At 47.6% G+C, this 13,467-nt stretch overlaps 1 protein-coding gene across 1 annotated transcript in view; it reads right to left on the minus strand.

Annotated features, from left to right (window-relative positions):
• The window catches only part of LOC139257944 (zinc finger protein 850-like), a gene marked incomplete at its 5' end in the record, with an annotated part of 812,458 nt that overhangs the window by 555,205 nt on the left and 243,786 nt on the right, over positions 1 to 13,467 (minus strand). Inside the window, one exon of the mRNA XM_070874689.1 lies at positions 2,825 to 3,708. Within this exon, the coding sequence (XP_070730790.1) occupies positions 2,825 to 3,708 (884 nt within the window). The remainder of the gene's footprint in view (positions 1 to 2,824; positions 3,709 to 13,467) is intronic.

Consider the following 13,467-nt stretch of genomic DNA (forward strand, 5'->3'; position numbering starts at 1 on the left):
AACAAAATGTATCACTTTTAACTCTTCCACGTTAAATTTAATCTGCCACATGTCTGCCCATTCCACCAGCCTGTATGTCTTTCTGAAGTCGATCACTATCCTCCTCAGTGTTCACTATCCTTCCAAGTTTTGTTTCATCTGCAAATTTGGAAATTGTGCCCTGGACACCCAAGTCTAAGTAATTAATATAGATCAAGAAAAGCAGTAGCCCCAGTAACGACCCCTGGGGAACACCACTTCCTCCAGTCTGAAAAACAAACGTTCACCACTAATCTGTTTGTGTCACTTAGCCACTTTCATATCCATGCTGCCACTGTCCCCGTTATTCCTTGGGAATCGATTTTGCTGGTATTGGTAACACGCCCGGGATCACTAAAAACTAAGCCCAGTCTGTTAATCACTTTCAGATACTGGACTTAGCCTGTGTCCCACAGCATCTCTTCCAACCTCAATATGTGAATCGAGCAACACGCCTGTCAACCTGGTTTAAGTTTATATCCTCTCAGCAAATTGATTTTAAGAAAAAACTGTAGGCCGATGAAACACTGTTAAGGTGCCAGTGTGCTGCTGGTTTGCTTGGCATTTTGCCTGTAATGGACTCCGTATTTTGGTCTCCATATTTAAGGAAGGGTATACTTGCATTGGAGGCTGTTCAGAGAAAGTTGATTCCAGAGATGACGGGGTTGATTTATGAAGATACGTTGAGTAGGTTTGGCCTATACACATTGGAGCTCAGAAGAATGAGAGGTGATCTTATCGAAACTTATAAAATAATGAGGGGGCTCGACACCGTGGATGCAGGAAGGACATTTCAACTCAGGGGAAACTAAAACTTGGGGACATATCTTAGAATAAGTGGCCACCCATGTGAAACGGAGATGAGGAATATCTTCTCTGCGGGTTGTAAATCTATGGAATTCTCTGCCTGAGAGAGGTGTGGAGGCTGGATCTTTGAATATAATTAAGGCAGAGATAGACAGATTTTTGAGTGATAAGGGAGTAAAGGGTTATGGGGAGCGGGCAGGGAATTGGTGTGAATGTAGGTGGAAGAATCATGAAAGGGTTAATAAAATGGTTCTACGAATCAATAAGAAAATAAGAAAAGACAGAATTGGTTTCCTGTGAGAAAGTAGTGGACAAAGTCATCACTGATGAACAAGGGTTTATGGCCATGACTTGATAAGGAATACATTTGCTTCGTGTGATTAAGCTGGGCTATTACGCTCGTAAAAGCATAAAGTGTTCTAAAGATAAACAGGCTGTCAATTCATGAAGCCCTAGTAACACACTGTGATTGATGCAGCAGGCCATACCTCCATCGTTTTGTAAGAATAAAAGCGATGCGTCTGTGAGGATAGGCAGACATTTTGTCTGCCTGCCCCGGAATCTGTAGACTCTGTGCTGGCAGTTTGGTAAATGGTCCGAAGCTGCTTCAATAAAGATGTAAAGATTGAAGGTATCTGAATTGATTATTGTCAAATGCAGCTGACCACCCGAACTAGGACTTAACATTGGAACTGTGTCCATGATCAGATCGGCGATGATCTTTTTAAATGGCAGAGCAGGCTCGAGGGTCCAAATATCCTTCTCCTATTTCATATGTTCTAACTGAACATTTCTCCCAGTGTAACGTTTGTTGTATTGAAATGTGTGTCTTTTAATAAGCTTCAGGTCCTTGCTCATACCTTTTCTACACAATTGCAGCAGACATGTGTAAAGAGATGGTCTTTGTATGGAGATGTGAAACAAGGAAACACTACCTGTGTGTGACAGTGATACAGCCTTGTGTCACAGGCAGAACAATGCACCGATATCCTTGTGGTTATGGTTTGAGCAGGGTCAGTTCACCAATGTTCAAGCTAAGAGGTGGTAGGAATTGGGAGCTGCACCAGTAAATAAAATCTGAATGTAAATTCTTATATGGTTTATCTTCATTTATTCCTATTTTAATAGCTTTTTCTGAATGTGGTCCACGCCAAGTGCCAGGATAACGGATCAGGCCCACCATAGAAAATGCGTTTGACAGCCCGAAGGTAGACAATATCAACCGGATTCCCCCCATCCATCAACCTAACCATTTCTTCACTAACTCAAGCTAGTTTGTAAGATGTGACCTTATTTTGAGGAAGCCATGTTCAGTAGCTGTAATGGCCCCTTCATTTTCCCCATGAAAACAGCACCTCTCAGGATCTGTTCGAGCATCTTCCTGGTGATCGAGGTCACGTTGATGGGCCTTTATTCCCTGGCTCAGATTTGTCCCCAATTTGGAAAATGTGAACTACATGTGCCGCCTTCTAATCTCAGGGAACAAGCCATGACTCTACTGAGCTGTTGGAGATATGGGCAAGAGGCTGACAGAGCGCCCATCCCATCTCTTTAATCACCCTTGGGTGGTATCATTTGGAATGTGCAGGTGTCAGGATTAACCATCATGGCAACGTTGCTGTCAGTGAAGAGAGATGAGAAAGATTAAAGTGCTGCTTGCCCCTCTCAGTGTGGCCCTGAAGGACTGTGTCCAGGCTGAAGTTCTGTTCCCCCTGTAAGATCCTCCCCCAAGATTGTCCTTTCTCAGCTCCAGTCAGGTTGTGCTCAACACTCATGTGGCAAAGATAAAATTCCACAGCAATGTGTTGAAAGCAAAACTAATTTGTATGTCTAGATAGAGTTATTAACACCAGCGTTACAGGAGTTGAAACCCCAACTATCAGAATGAACACGATTCAGTCCGGAATGTGATTAACTGCAGCAATAATAGTAGAATCCAATCACTGCAGTTACTTGTGAACTCGCTGGTGTCTCAGCAGGTACTGTTTGCTTTTAAAACTCTTCTCACAGTCAGAACATTTATAAGGTCTCTCCCCAGTTTGAACTCGCTGGTGTGTCCGCAGGTGGGATGACCGAGTGAATTCCTTCCCACACTCAGAGCAGCTGAATGACCTCTCCCCGGTGTGAACTCGCTGGTGTGTCAGGAGGTGCTGTTTGCTTTTAAAACTCTTCTCACATTCAGAACATTTAAAAGGTCTCTCCCCAGTGTGAACTCGCTGGTGTGTCAGGAGATACTGTTTGCTTTTAAAACTCTTCTCAGAGTGAGAACATTTAAAAGGTTTCTCCCCAGTGTGAACTCGCTGATGTGTCAGCAGGTAGGATAATGCAGTGAATCCCTTCCCACACCCAGAGCAGATGAACGGCCTCTTCCCAGTGTGAACTCGCTGGTGTGTGCGCAGGTGGGATGAACGAGTGAATCCCTTCCCACATTTGGAGCAGATGAATGGCCTTGCCCCAGTGTGAATTCGCTGGTGTGCCAGCAGGTCAGATGACTGAGTGAATCCCTTTCCACACTCAGAGCAGGTGAATGGCCGCTCCCCAGTGTGAACACGCTGGTGTGTCAACAGGTGGGATGGCTGAGTGAATCCCTTCCCACACTCAGAGCAGGTGAACAGCCTCTCCCCAGTGTGAACTCGCTGATGTATCCGCAGGTCGGATGATGTCGTGAATCCCTTCGCACAGTCGGAGCAGATGAAAGGCTTCAGCCCAGTTTGAACTCGCTGTTGTATCAGCAGGTGGGATAACCGAGTGAATCCCTTCCCACAGTCGGAGCAGGTGAACGGCCTCTCCCCGGTGTGAATTCGATGATGCGTTTCCAGCTGGGACAGGTAGTTGAATCTTTTCCCACAGTCCCCACATTTAAATGGTTTCTCCCCAATGTGACTGCGCTTGTGTCTCTCCAGGTTGGATGATTGGCTGAAGCCTTGTCCACACACAGATCATATGCACCGTTTCTTCCCACTGTGAATGGTGTCTTTTGCTTCTATGATCAAAAGCTGATGATATTCCAGTTCGAATGGATCGATTTACTGTCAGATCTTGAGGTGATGTTTAGTTTGAGCTTCCAGTCTAGAAATCCTCCCCTTTTAACACCCTGTGAAGTGAATTTCAAACAGGAAAAAGGGAGTGTGAGAGAGAACCCACAAAAACACAAAGGCAGGTTGTGAAATTGAGCTTAATAAATCTGGTCATTTGTGGGGCCGGCACGAGAAAAAAGTGACCATGAAAGCTGCCGGATTGTCGTAAAAACACATCTGGGTCACTGCTGTACTTCAGGGAATGGAACCCACCTCCCTCGACAGGCCCACATGGTAAATTGTTGGTCCCACTGGGCCCATAATTACCGGGGGTGAAACAAACCAGCTTCTCCACCCTCTCCATCCAGCTCAAACTGATGCAACAAACAGACCCACACAGGAGGCCAGGGAGTGACTTCCACATCCAGCACCCACCCTGATACAGAGCGGCTGGGAATTGCTGGGCCTGCTATATAAACGCAAGTTGTTGTTTTCCTGGTGTGGGGGAAGTGCTGCCCCCGGGGTTTGCTGGTGCCGGGAGTGGAACCTGACTCGGGGCCCAGAGAGCCGCGTTGCCCAAGAGCAGCATGCCGTGCTGCCCGGGGCCCCGAGAGCCGCGTTGCCTGAGAGCCGCAAGGTGTTGTGCCCGGGGCCCTGAGAGCAGCGTTGCCCGGGGAATGCACGCCGTGCTGCCCGGGGCCCGAGAGCCGCGTTGCCCAAGAGCCGCACGCACTGCTGCCCGTGGCCCCAAGAGCTGCGTTGCCCGAAAGCCGCGTTGCCCGAGAGCCGCACGCCGTGCTGCCCGGGGCCCCGAGAGCTGCGTTGCCCGGGGAACGCAAGCCGTGCTGCCCGGGGCCCCGAGAGCTGCGTTGCCCGAGAGCCGCACGCCGTGCTGCCCGTGGCCCCGAGAGCTGCGTTGCCCGAGAGCCGCACGCCGTGCTGCCCGTGGCCCCGAGAGCTGCGTTGCCCGGGGAACGCAAGCCGTGCTGCCCGTGGCCCCGTGAGCAGCGTTGCCCGGGGAACGCACGCCGTGCTGCCCGTGTCCCTGAGAGCTGCGTTGCCCGGGGATCGCACGCCGTGCTGCCCGTGGCCCCGTGAGCAGCATTTCCCGGGGAACGCACGCCGTGCTGCCCGGGACCCCGAGAGCTGCATTGCCCGGGGACCGCACGCCGTGCTGCCCGGGGCCCCGAGAGCTGCTTTGCCAGAGAGCCGCACGCCGTGCTGCCCGGGGCCCCGAGAGACGCGTTGCCTGAGAGCCGCACGCCGTGCTGCCCGGGGCCCCGAGAGCTGCTTTGCCAGAGAGCCGCACGCCGTGCTGCCCGGGACCCCGAGAGCTGCATTGCCCGGGGACCGCACGCCGTGCTGACCGGGACCCCGAGAGCCGCGCTGCCCGGGGAACGCACGCCGTGCTGCCCGGGGCCCGAGAGCCGCGCTGCCCGGGGAACGCACGCCGTGCTGCCCGTGGGCCTGAGAGCTGCGTTGCCCGGGGAATGCACGCCGTGCTGCCCGTGGCCCTGAGAGCTGCGTTGCCCGAGAGCCGCACACCGTGCTGCCCGTGGCCCCGAGAGCCGCGCTGCCCGGGGAACGCACGCCGTGCTGCCCGTGGCCCTGAGAGCTGCGTTGCCAGGGGAACGCACGCCATGCTGACCGGGGCCCCGAGAGCCGCGTTGCCCGAGAGCCGCACGCCGTGCTGCTCAAGCCCCCGAGAGCTGCGTTGCCCGAGAGCCGCACGCCGTGCTGCCCGGGGCCCTGAGAGCTGCGTTGCCCGGGGTACGTACGCCGTGCTGCCCGGGGCCCCGAGAGCCGCGTTGCCCAGGGGCCACACGCCGTGTTGCTCGGCCGGGCGGGCTTGATCGGCAGCTCTGACTCACGGACTGAGAACCACACTCAGTGAAAAAGGAGGCAGACAAAAACCAGGAAACTATAGACCAGTCAGCCTAACATATGTGGTTGGGAAAATGTGGGGGTCCATTATTAAAGAAGCAGTCGCAGGGCATTTGGAAAAGCATAATTTGGTCAGGCAGAGTCAGCATGGATTTATGAAGAGGAAGTCATGTTTGACAAATTTGCTGGAATCTTTTGAGGATGTAACGAGAGGGTGGATAAAGTGGATGTGGTGTATTTTGACTTCCAGAAGGCATTTGACAAGGTGCCACATAAAAGGTTACTGCACAAGATAAAAGTTCACGGGGTTGAGGGTAATATATTAGCATGGATTGAGGATTGGTTAACTGACAGAAAACAGAGAGTTGGGATAAATGTGTCATTCACTGTTTGGGAATCATTAATTAGTGTCAAATGCCGACTGGAATTCCAAATGCACCACATCCACTTTATCCACCCTGTTCGTTAAATCCTCAAAGAATTCCAGCAAATTTGTCAAATATGACTTCCTCTTCATAAATCCATGCTGTCTCTGCCGCAGGGATCGTGGCTGGGACCCCAACTATTTACAATCTATGTCAACGATTTTGAAGAAGGGACAGATTGTAACCTCGCCAAGTTTGCTGACGTTACAAAGATGGGAGGAAAAGCAACGTGTGACGAGGGCACAGAATCTGCAAGAGGACATAGAATGGCTAAGTGAGTGGGCACATTTTTGCAGATGGAGTATAATGTTGGAAAGTGAGAGGTCATGCACTTTGGCACAAAAAATCAATAAGCAAGTTGTTACTTAAATGGAGAAATATGGCAAAGTGCTGCATTACAGCGGGACCTGGAGGTACTTATGCTTGAAACACAAAAGGTTAGTATGCAGGTACAGCAAGTGATCAGGAAGGCCAATGGAGTCTTGGCCTTTATTGCAAAGGGGATAAAAGCAAGGAAGTTTTGCTACAGTTACACAGGTTATTGGTGAGGCCACACCTGGAATACTGCATGCAGTTTTGGTTTCCATATTTACAAAAGGATATACTTGCTTTGGAAGCAGTTCGGAGAAGGTTCACTAGGTTGATTCCGGAGATGAGGGGGTTGACTGATGAGAAAAGGTTGAGGAGGTTGAGACTCTACACATTGGAATTCAGAAGAAAGAGAGGTGATTTATCAAACCGTGTAAGATTATAATGGGGTTTGACAAGATGGATGGAGAGAGGATGTTTCCACTGATAGGGGAGACTAGAACTAGGGGGCATAGTCTTACATTCAGGTATCGTCCATTTAAAACGGAGATGAGGAGGAATTTCTTTTCTCACAGGGTTGTAAATCTGTGGAATTCGCTTCCTCAGAGAGCTGAGGAACCTGGGACATTGAATAAATTTAAGACACAGATCGACAGTTTCTGAACCGATAAGTGAATAAGGGGTAATGGGGAGTGGGCCCTCGTCCATGATCGGATCAGCCATGATCGTATTAAATGTAGATGTCTCTGCAAGATCCTGCAACTCCCCTGGGAGGAAAGGCATACCAACATCAGTGTCCTCGTCCAGGCTAACATCCTGATAGAGAATTCAAACAGGCTGCATTTAGACAGGTTGAGAAAACACAGACTCCCATGTCTACATGTGACTGAACACATTGCATTAAATCGTCAATCAACTTGACATTTCAGGACCTTTGACATTGAGCCAATTCGGGGTTAAGAATATATCAATTGAGGCAATAAGGTCAAAGGAGGCGAGTTCTTTTCTGTAAATTGAACCAGGTATAAGTACACCCATTTTGACCATGTGATCTCAGAAGGACAAAGGCCTGGCTTAAAGCCAGAAGCTTGTTGCTGCTGCCAAAATAAAGTTACAGTAAAATACAATCGGAATACGTATTTCCTTGGAAATTAAGAGATCTAACAATGTTGGCGTCACCAAAAGGATCGCTGAAGGAAGAAACTGAATTTTGGACATCTGACCTACATACTGAAGTAAGGACTCCTTTTTATAAAAGTCCTCGGTCAAAAGTCTAAATTCGCCTCTCCTTCTACGCGATTCCGAAAGGCTCCGGTTTGCGAACCCTCCGGTTGGTAGTCGGCTCAAGGTCCCATAGATGTCTAACTTGGGTGGTGTGTTAGTTAATTAATCACTGACCCACTGATCGGCTGGAAAGCCTGCGACTCGAGACCCCAGTAAAGAAATCAGTATTATGGCAGCAGGAGATAAGAGCAAAGAATTGCCTACAACTTTTAAAGGTGGGCAGGCACCATCTGAGGTTTCGATAGATGAAATCCTCCAACAATTGAAAGAATACATAGAGCAACAATTCGACTTATCTAAAATCTATATTAAGATCGACCAAAAGTACGGAACCTCCAAAGGACAATGGTCCTTGGACGAGATTAAAAGGGTCTGGGGAAAAACGACCCATATGAAAAATAAAGAACGAACTAGATGGTTCCTAGCCGTTATGGGAAAGATCCGAAAGCGGAATGAAATTATAATGCGTTCCCAACTGACCAGTACAAAGGACCAATTGCAAGCTGTTTGTGCACAGCTCCGACAGAAAAACTTGAAATTGAAGCAGAAGTTAAAGATCTTAAAGGTGAAATTAAAGAATGGGAAAAATCATTAGGTCAAGGAGACAGTAATAGGAAAAGGAAAATGTATCGATCAATTCCCAGGGTACCCATGTTTGGATAAATTAAAAGCGCTAACCTGAAGACACGACCGAGGAATAGATACGGATTCTGAATCCTCGGACGATACAGGGTCAGAGGATGAAGAATTAGGTGTGCGCTTTACCCCATTAAAAAAAAAGACGAGTTGTAGTCAAATCGGAAGAGACTGCGGATGAGGGTGGAACCAAAAAAACGAGGAAAAGGGTGTATGCAGAATATTTAGTTCATGATCCGGCTGACCCAGCGAAAATTGATAATGGTCCAAGGAATTGCCCAAACCAAAGAAAGGGCGAGTAAAAACGTGGGACCAATTGGGCCGCTTAAGAAATATGTATCAACTTCATCCCTGGGACTGAGTGCAAATTTTGACCATAATGGTGCCAAAAACAGAGAGAAGAAAATTGCACGACAAGGTAGAAGAAGCTTTGGGGCAGGATGAACAAGAATTAAACGCAGGATAGGAGGCGATAAAACTGGCTGCAAGCCTTCAGTCCAGCTAAGACAGACTGGGGAAAAATTGCAGCCTGCCAACAGAAAGGAACAGAGGAGGTCCGGGAGTATGACGAGCGGTTTAGATGCACGTGGCTAGAACATTCGGGTATGAATAATACGGATGAGGAAATGTATGAAAAAGTGTTTGGACCCCTGAAATCAGCTTTCTTGACAGGTCTAAATCCAGAACTGTCCAAAATGCTTGAGGTAGTTTTAGCGGACTGGGAATGGAGAGAAACTACCTTTGCAAAATTGGTGGATCGATGTAACCAATTACATCGGGATATGGGAGCTAAAGTCCGAGCTGTACAGGCTATCGGATGGAAATCCCAGGATTCCGATAAACAGTTATTAGGAAAATTACCTGGAAAATATCATTATTTTGGGAAAGAAGGTCACTGGGCCAAGACTTGCAAAGCAAAACAGAAAGGTCGTGGCCGGGGAAGAGGACGCAGGCAGGGATACAATTCAACCAACAAACCAGGCTTGTCACAAGATAACAACCTCATAGAAGCAATTAAGCGACTGAAAATACAACAACAGAAGGAGTTACTTAGGATAGCAAAACACTATTAGAGCCCACCCTTATCCACTTCCTCACACTAATACAACAAAGGGGAGATGGGCTATATATAACTGTGAGGATGGGCGATAAGGATGTCTACTGTCTTTTAGACACAGGGGTGGAATTAACATGCTTACCCGTACAATATGGAGACTTTTTGTCGTTGGATGGTAGGGCACGTACAGCCTCTGGAGTTGGGGGCCATAAAATGGAAATTAAAAGGACAACACGGGTACCTAGAGGGCTGGGTCCACATGAACTAATGACGCCGGTCTGGATAGGCCCAGTAGATCAACCCCTTTTGGGAATGGACGTTCTAATCCAAGTAGATTCATCATTGCATTTCGAGGATGGTCGGGTGACGTGGTCAATGAGAACTTTGAAGAAAGAAGATTTGAAGGAACACCTGATATGGACTAAAGATAAGAACGATTGTGGTCTACTCCAGATGGAGCCTACGTCATTTACCGGGATCCAAGCCTCCATGCACTAAATAGTATCCCATCAGTCCAACCGTGGGAATCTTACCGGTTATTCAGCAATTGGAGAAACAAGGGATGCTTATTAAAACGCATAGCTCCTCCAATAGCCCCTTGTGGCCGGTACAGAAATCTAATGAAGCTTGGCGTTTGACTGTCGATTATAGGAAAGCTAATCAGTGTATTGATCAAAAAACTCCTTTGGTCGCGGATCCCTCCACCATTTTTAATGCTCTCAAACCGGAACATATATATTTCTCGGTTATATATATGAGCAACGGATGTTGGTCGGTGCCTCTGGCACCGGAGGTTCGACAGTGGTTTGCTTTTACGGTCCAAGGACAACATTATACTTGGACCCGGTTACCACAGGGATTCCACAACAGCCCTACGGTATTCGACAGGGCTTTACAAAGCCATTTGCGAGAATTACCTCCTCTGTCATCCACAGTCATCCAATATGTAGATGATATCCTGCTCGCGTCAAACACGGAAGAACAGCATGAACAAGATTTACGAGCATTGCTGGACCATCTTTGGCTGAAAGGACATAAAGCCAGCATCGACAAAGCAAAAATATCCCAAGAAGAGGTTGTATACCTTGGACAAAAGATTTCAGAAGGAAAGAGAGAACTTACCTAGGAAAGAACTGCAGCCATTCGGGCTGCTAAAAAACCCACCACTATTCAGGAACTAAGGTCTTTTTTGGGATTGTGTAACTTTAACAGAAATTGGATTGACTCCTTCATGCAGCTTGCTCAGCCACTGATATTTTAAAGGGGAAACGTGCCTCTAAAGAAGCCATCACCCTTACTAAGGAACAGCAAGAGGCCTTCCTTAGTTTGAAAAAAGGTTTTGGGAATCTCCGACAGTGGTAAGCCATTTACCGTTTGTCCATTAGAAAGAAGGATACATGACAGCTATACTGACACAAGAACATGGGGATCGACAAAGACCTATTGGCTATTATTCGTCAAAACTGTATGCCCTCGGATGGGGAAGTTGCCTCAGGGCCATGGAAGCTACATGTCGAGCGGTAATGATCACTGCGGGTCGAGTCCTCGACCAAAAGCTGATTGTCAAGTGTCCCCACACTGTACACGCTTTGCTGTCATTGAAAAGAATGTCTCAGGCCACGGCAGCTAGATGGACCCGCTGGAAAGCAGTTTTGGAAGCTCCTAATCTCCATATCGTCCGGGCCAGCCGGGTTAATCCTGCAACTATGCTCCCGATGTCAGAATCGAGTGATCAAGAGGGGGGAGAATGTGAAGAGCATGGCTGCGTGGTGATTTTAAAAGAAACAGAAGAAGCAGCCTTAGCAGCAGAGGAGCCTCTGCACAACCCAGACCTCATCCTGTTTACAGATGGTTCCTTCTTTGTTGAAAATGGTACCAGAAAAGCAGGATGGCCAGTTACAACCTTATATGAGGTAGTGGAAAAAGGATGTTTACCCTCAGGAATGTCAGCACAACAGGCCGAGTTATGGGCCCTGTCAGAAGCATGTCGAAGAGCAGAAGGACAGACAGCTAATATCGACACAGATTTGCGTTATGCTTTTGGAGTCGCTCACGACTTTGGTCTGTTATGGCGGAAAAGAGGATTCCTCACTGCTGCTGGTACACCTATCCAAAATGGAAAAGAAGTCTGAGACTTACAAGAGGCCATACAATTACCTCAGGAAGTGTCCATCTTGAAGTGTGAGGCCCATACCAAGGAAAATACTGCGGAAGCACAGGGAAATGCCCTAGTCGACCAGGCAGCTAAAGATGCCGCCTCACAGGGCCGTCACCCATTTGAACCAACATTGATGTGCAGATTGAAAGCACTCACGACTCTGACACGAGACCTTCAAACAATGAAAGGCGCGTGCTCCCGAGAGGAAAAATGGACATGGATTGAGTCCGGAATTAAGCTATGTGAAGATGATGTCTGGAGACAAAGAGTTACCATCAAGCCAGTCGCGCCACAAGCGCTTATGCCTTTTTTAGCCCAACAGATCCACTCGTGAGGACAGTTGGCCTCACAACAGATGACGCCACGGTTCCAGAAAAGCTGGTGGTGTCGGGGATTTAAAAAACATGCCCAGCTGGAAGCAGACCGCTGTGTGGTCTGCCAGAAAAATAATTCTGGACCGATCACGGTAATGCCCCAACTGAGGCCCCCTGCCCCTGTCGGACCATTCCAGCATCTGCAGGTTGATTACATATCTCTTCCTTCATGCCAAGGATACACTAACATTCTTGTCATGGTCGACAGATTCTCTAGATGGGTAGAATATGTGTCAACTAAAAGAGCCACAGCCAATCACACTGCAAAGGTCTTGTGTAAGGATTACATTCCCCGATGGGGAGTCCCGAGTAGCATTGACTCAGATCAGGGAACACACTTCACAGGTGCTGTCTGCCAAGAAGTCTGTAGGTTACAAAACATTACGTGGACTTTACACTGTCCTTATCATCCACAATCATCAGGACAATTTAGAACGAATGAATCGAACTTTGAAACAACGGCTTCCCAAATATCACCAAGAAGGAACACCATGGCTCCAGGCACTACCATTAGTGATATGTTGCATTAGGGCAAACCCAAACAGAACTACAGGTCTAAGACCATTTGAAATTATAACAGGAAGACCCATGTCGCTGCCAGGAACTATTGATTTAAGGAAAGCTGATGTTCACTTAATGAGTGACACTTTGTATCATACTGTCAGAACCTAAACAATGCTATTAGTACTGTTTCCCGACAGGTATCGGCAGCTTGGGGTAATCCACCCGAAGGAGGACACAACATCATCCCGGGAGTCTGGGTGTATGTGAAAAAGTTGCATAAAGAACCTTTGGGTGCCAAGTGGGAGGGACCTTATCAAGTGTTATTGACCACCCAGGCAGCTGCTAAATTCCAAGGAAAGAAAGCTTGAATCCACACTTCACACATTAAACGAGCACCCGTAACTGAAGCTGAAATCTAATAAGGCCAATTACTTTTTGGCAAAATTTATAAATTTACTGTATTACTGATTGTAGATATTCTAGGCATAGGCCTACTTCTTACTAGCCGACCATCGGCACCAAAGGGAAATATTAGTGTACTAAGGTAATTACATGTAAATACCTTTTTATATATGTCATACATTTATGCCAAAAAAGGTAATATTTTTAGTTGTTGAGTATGTGCGCATATTCCTATTCACTCAAAGGGAGGGATTCCGTTGAGACCAGTTCCCTTGAATATCTCGGAAATGGCTGAGTGGATAATTAATCAAAACAAAACAGGCAAGGCATTTCAGGATACAGAAAACTGGGCACGTAAATGGAAGTCAGCAGGTTACAATCTGACTAATTCGAAGGGGGATACCAACCGTGCTGCAATAATACCAAACGGTCCCCATTTTTTGTTATCACTAATACAACGGGAATAGGAAGACCGGGATAATCGGTCTGTCTGATTAGAAACATCAAAGGAGGCCAAAATATGGGGTATAGTAATTGCTCCCGGAATTATAATATAATCAAGCCACGGAACCGTCCAAACTGGGCCGATGTG

This window comes from Pristiophorus japonicus, unplaced genomic scaffold (assembly GCF_044704955.1).
Source record: "Pristiophorus japonicus isolate sPriJap1 unplaced genomic scaffold, sPriJap1.hap1 HAP1_SCAFFOLD_94, whole genome shotgun sequence".
NCBI lineage: Eukaryota > Metazoa > Chordata > Chondrichthyes > Pristiophoridae > Pristiophorus > Pristiophorus japonicus.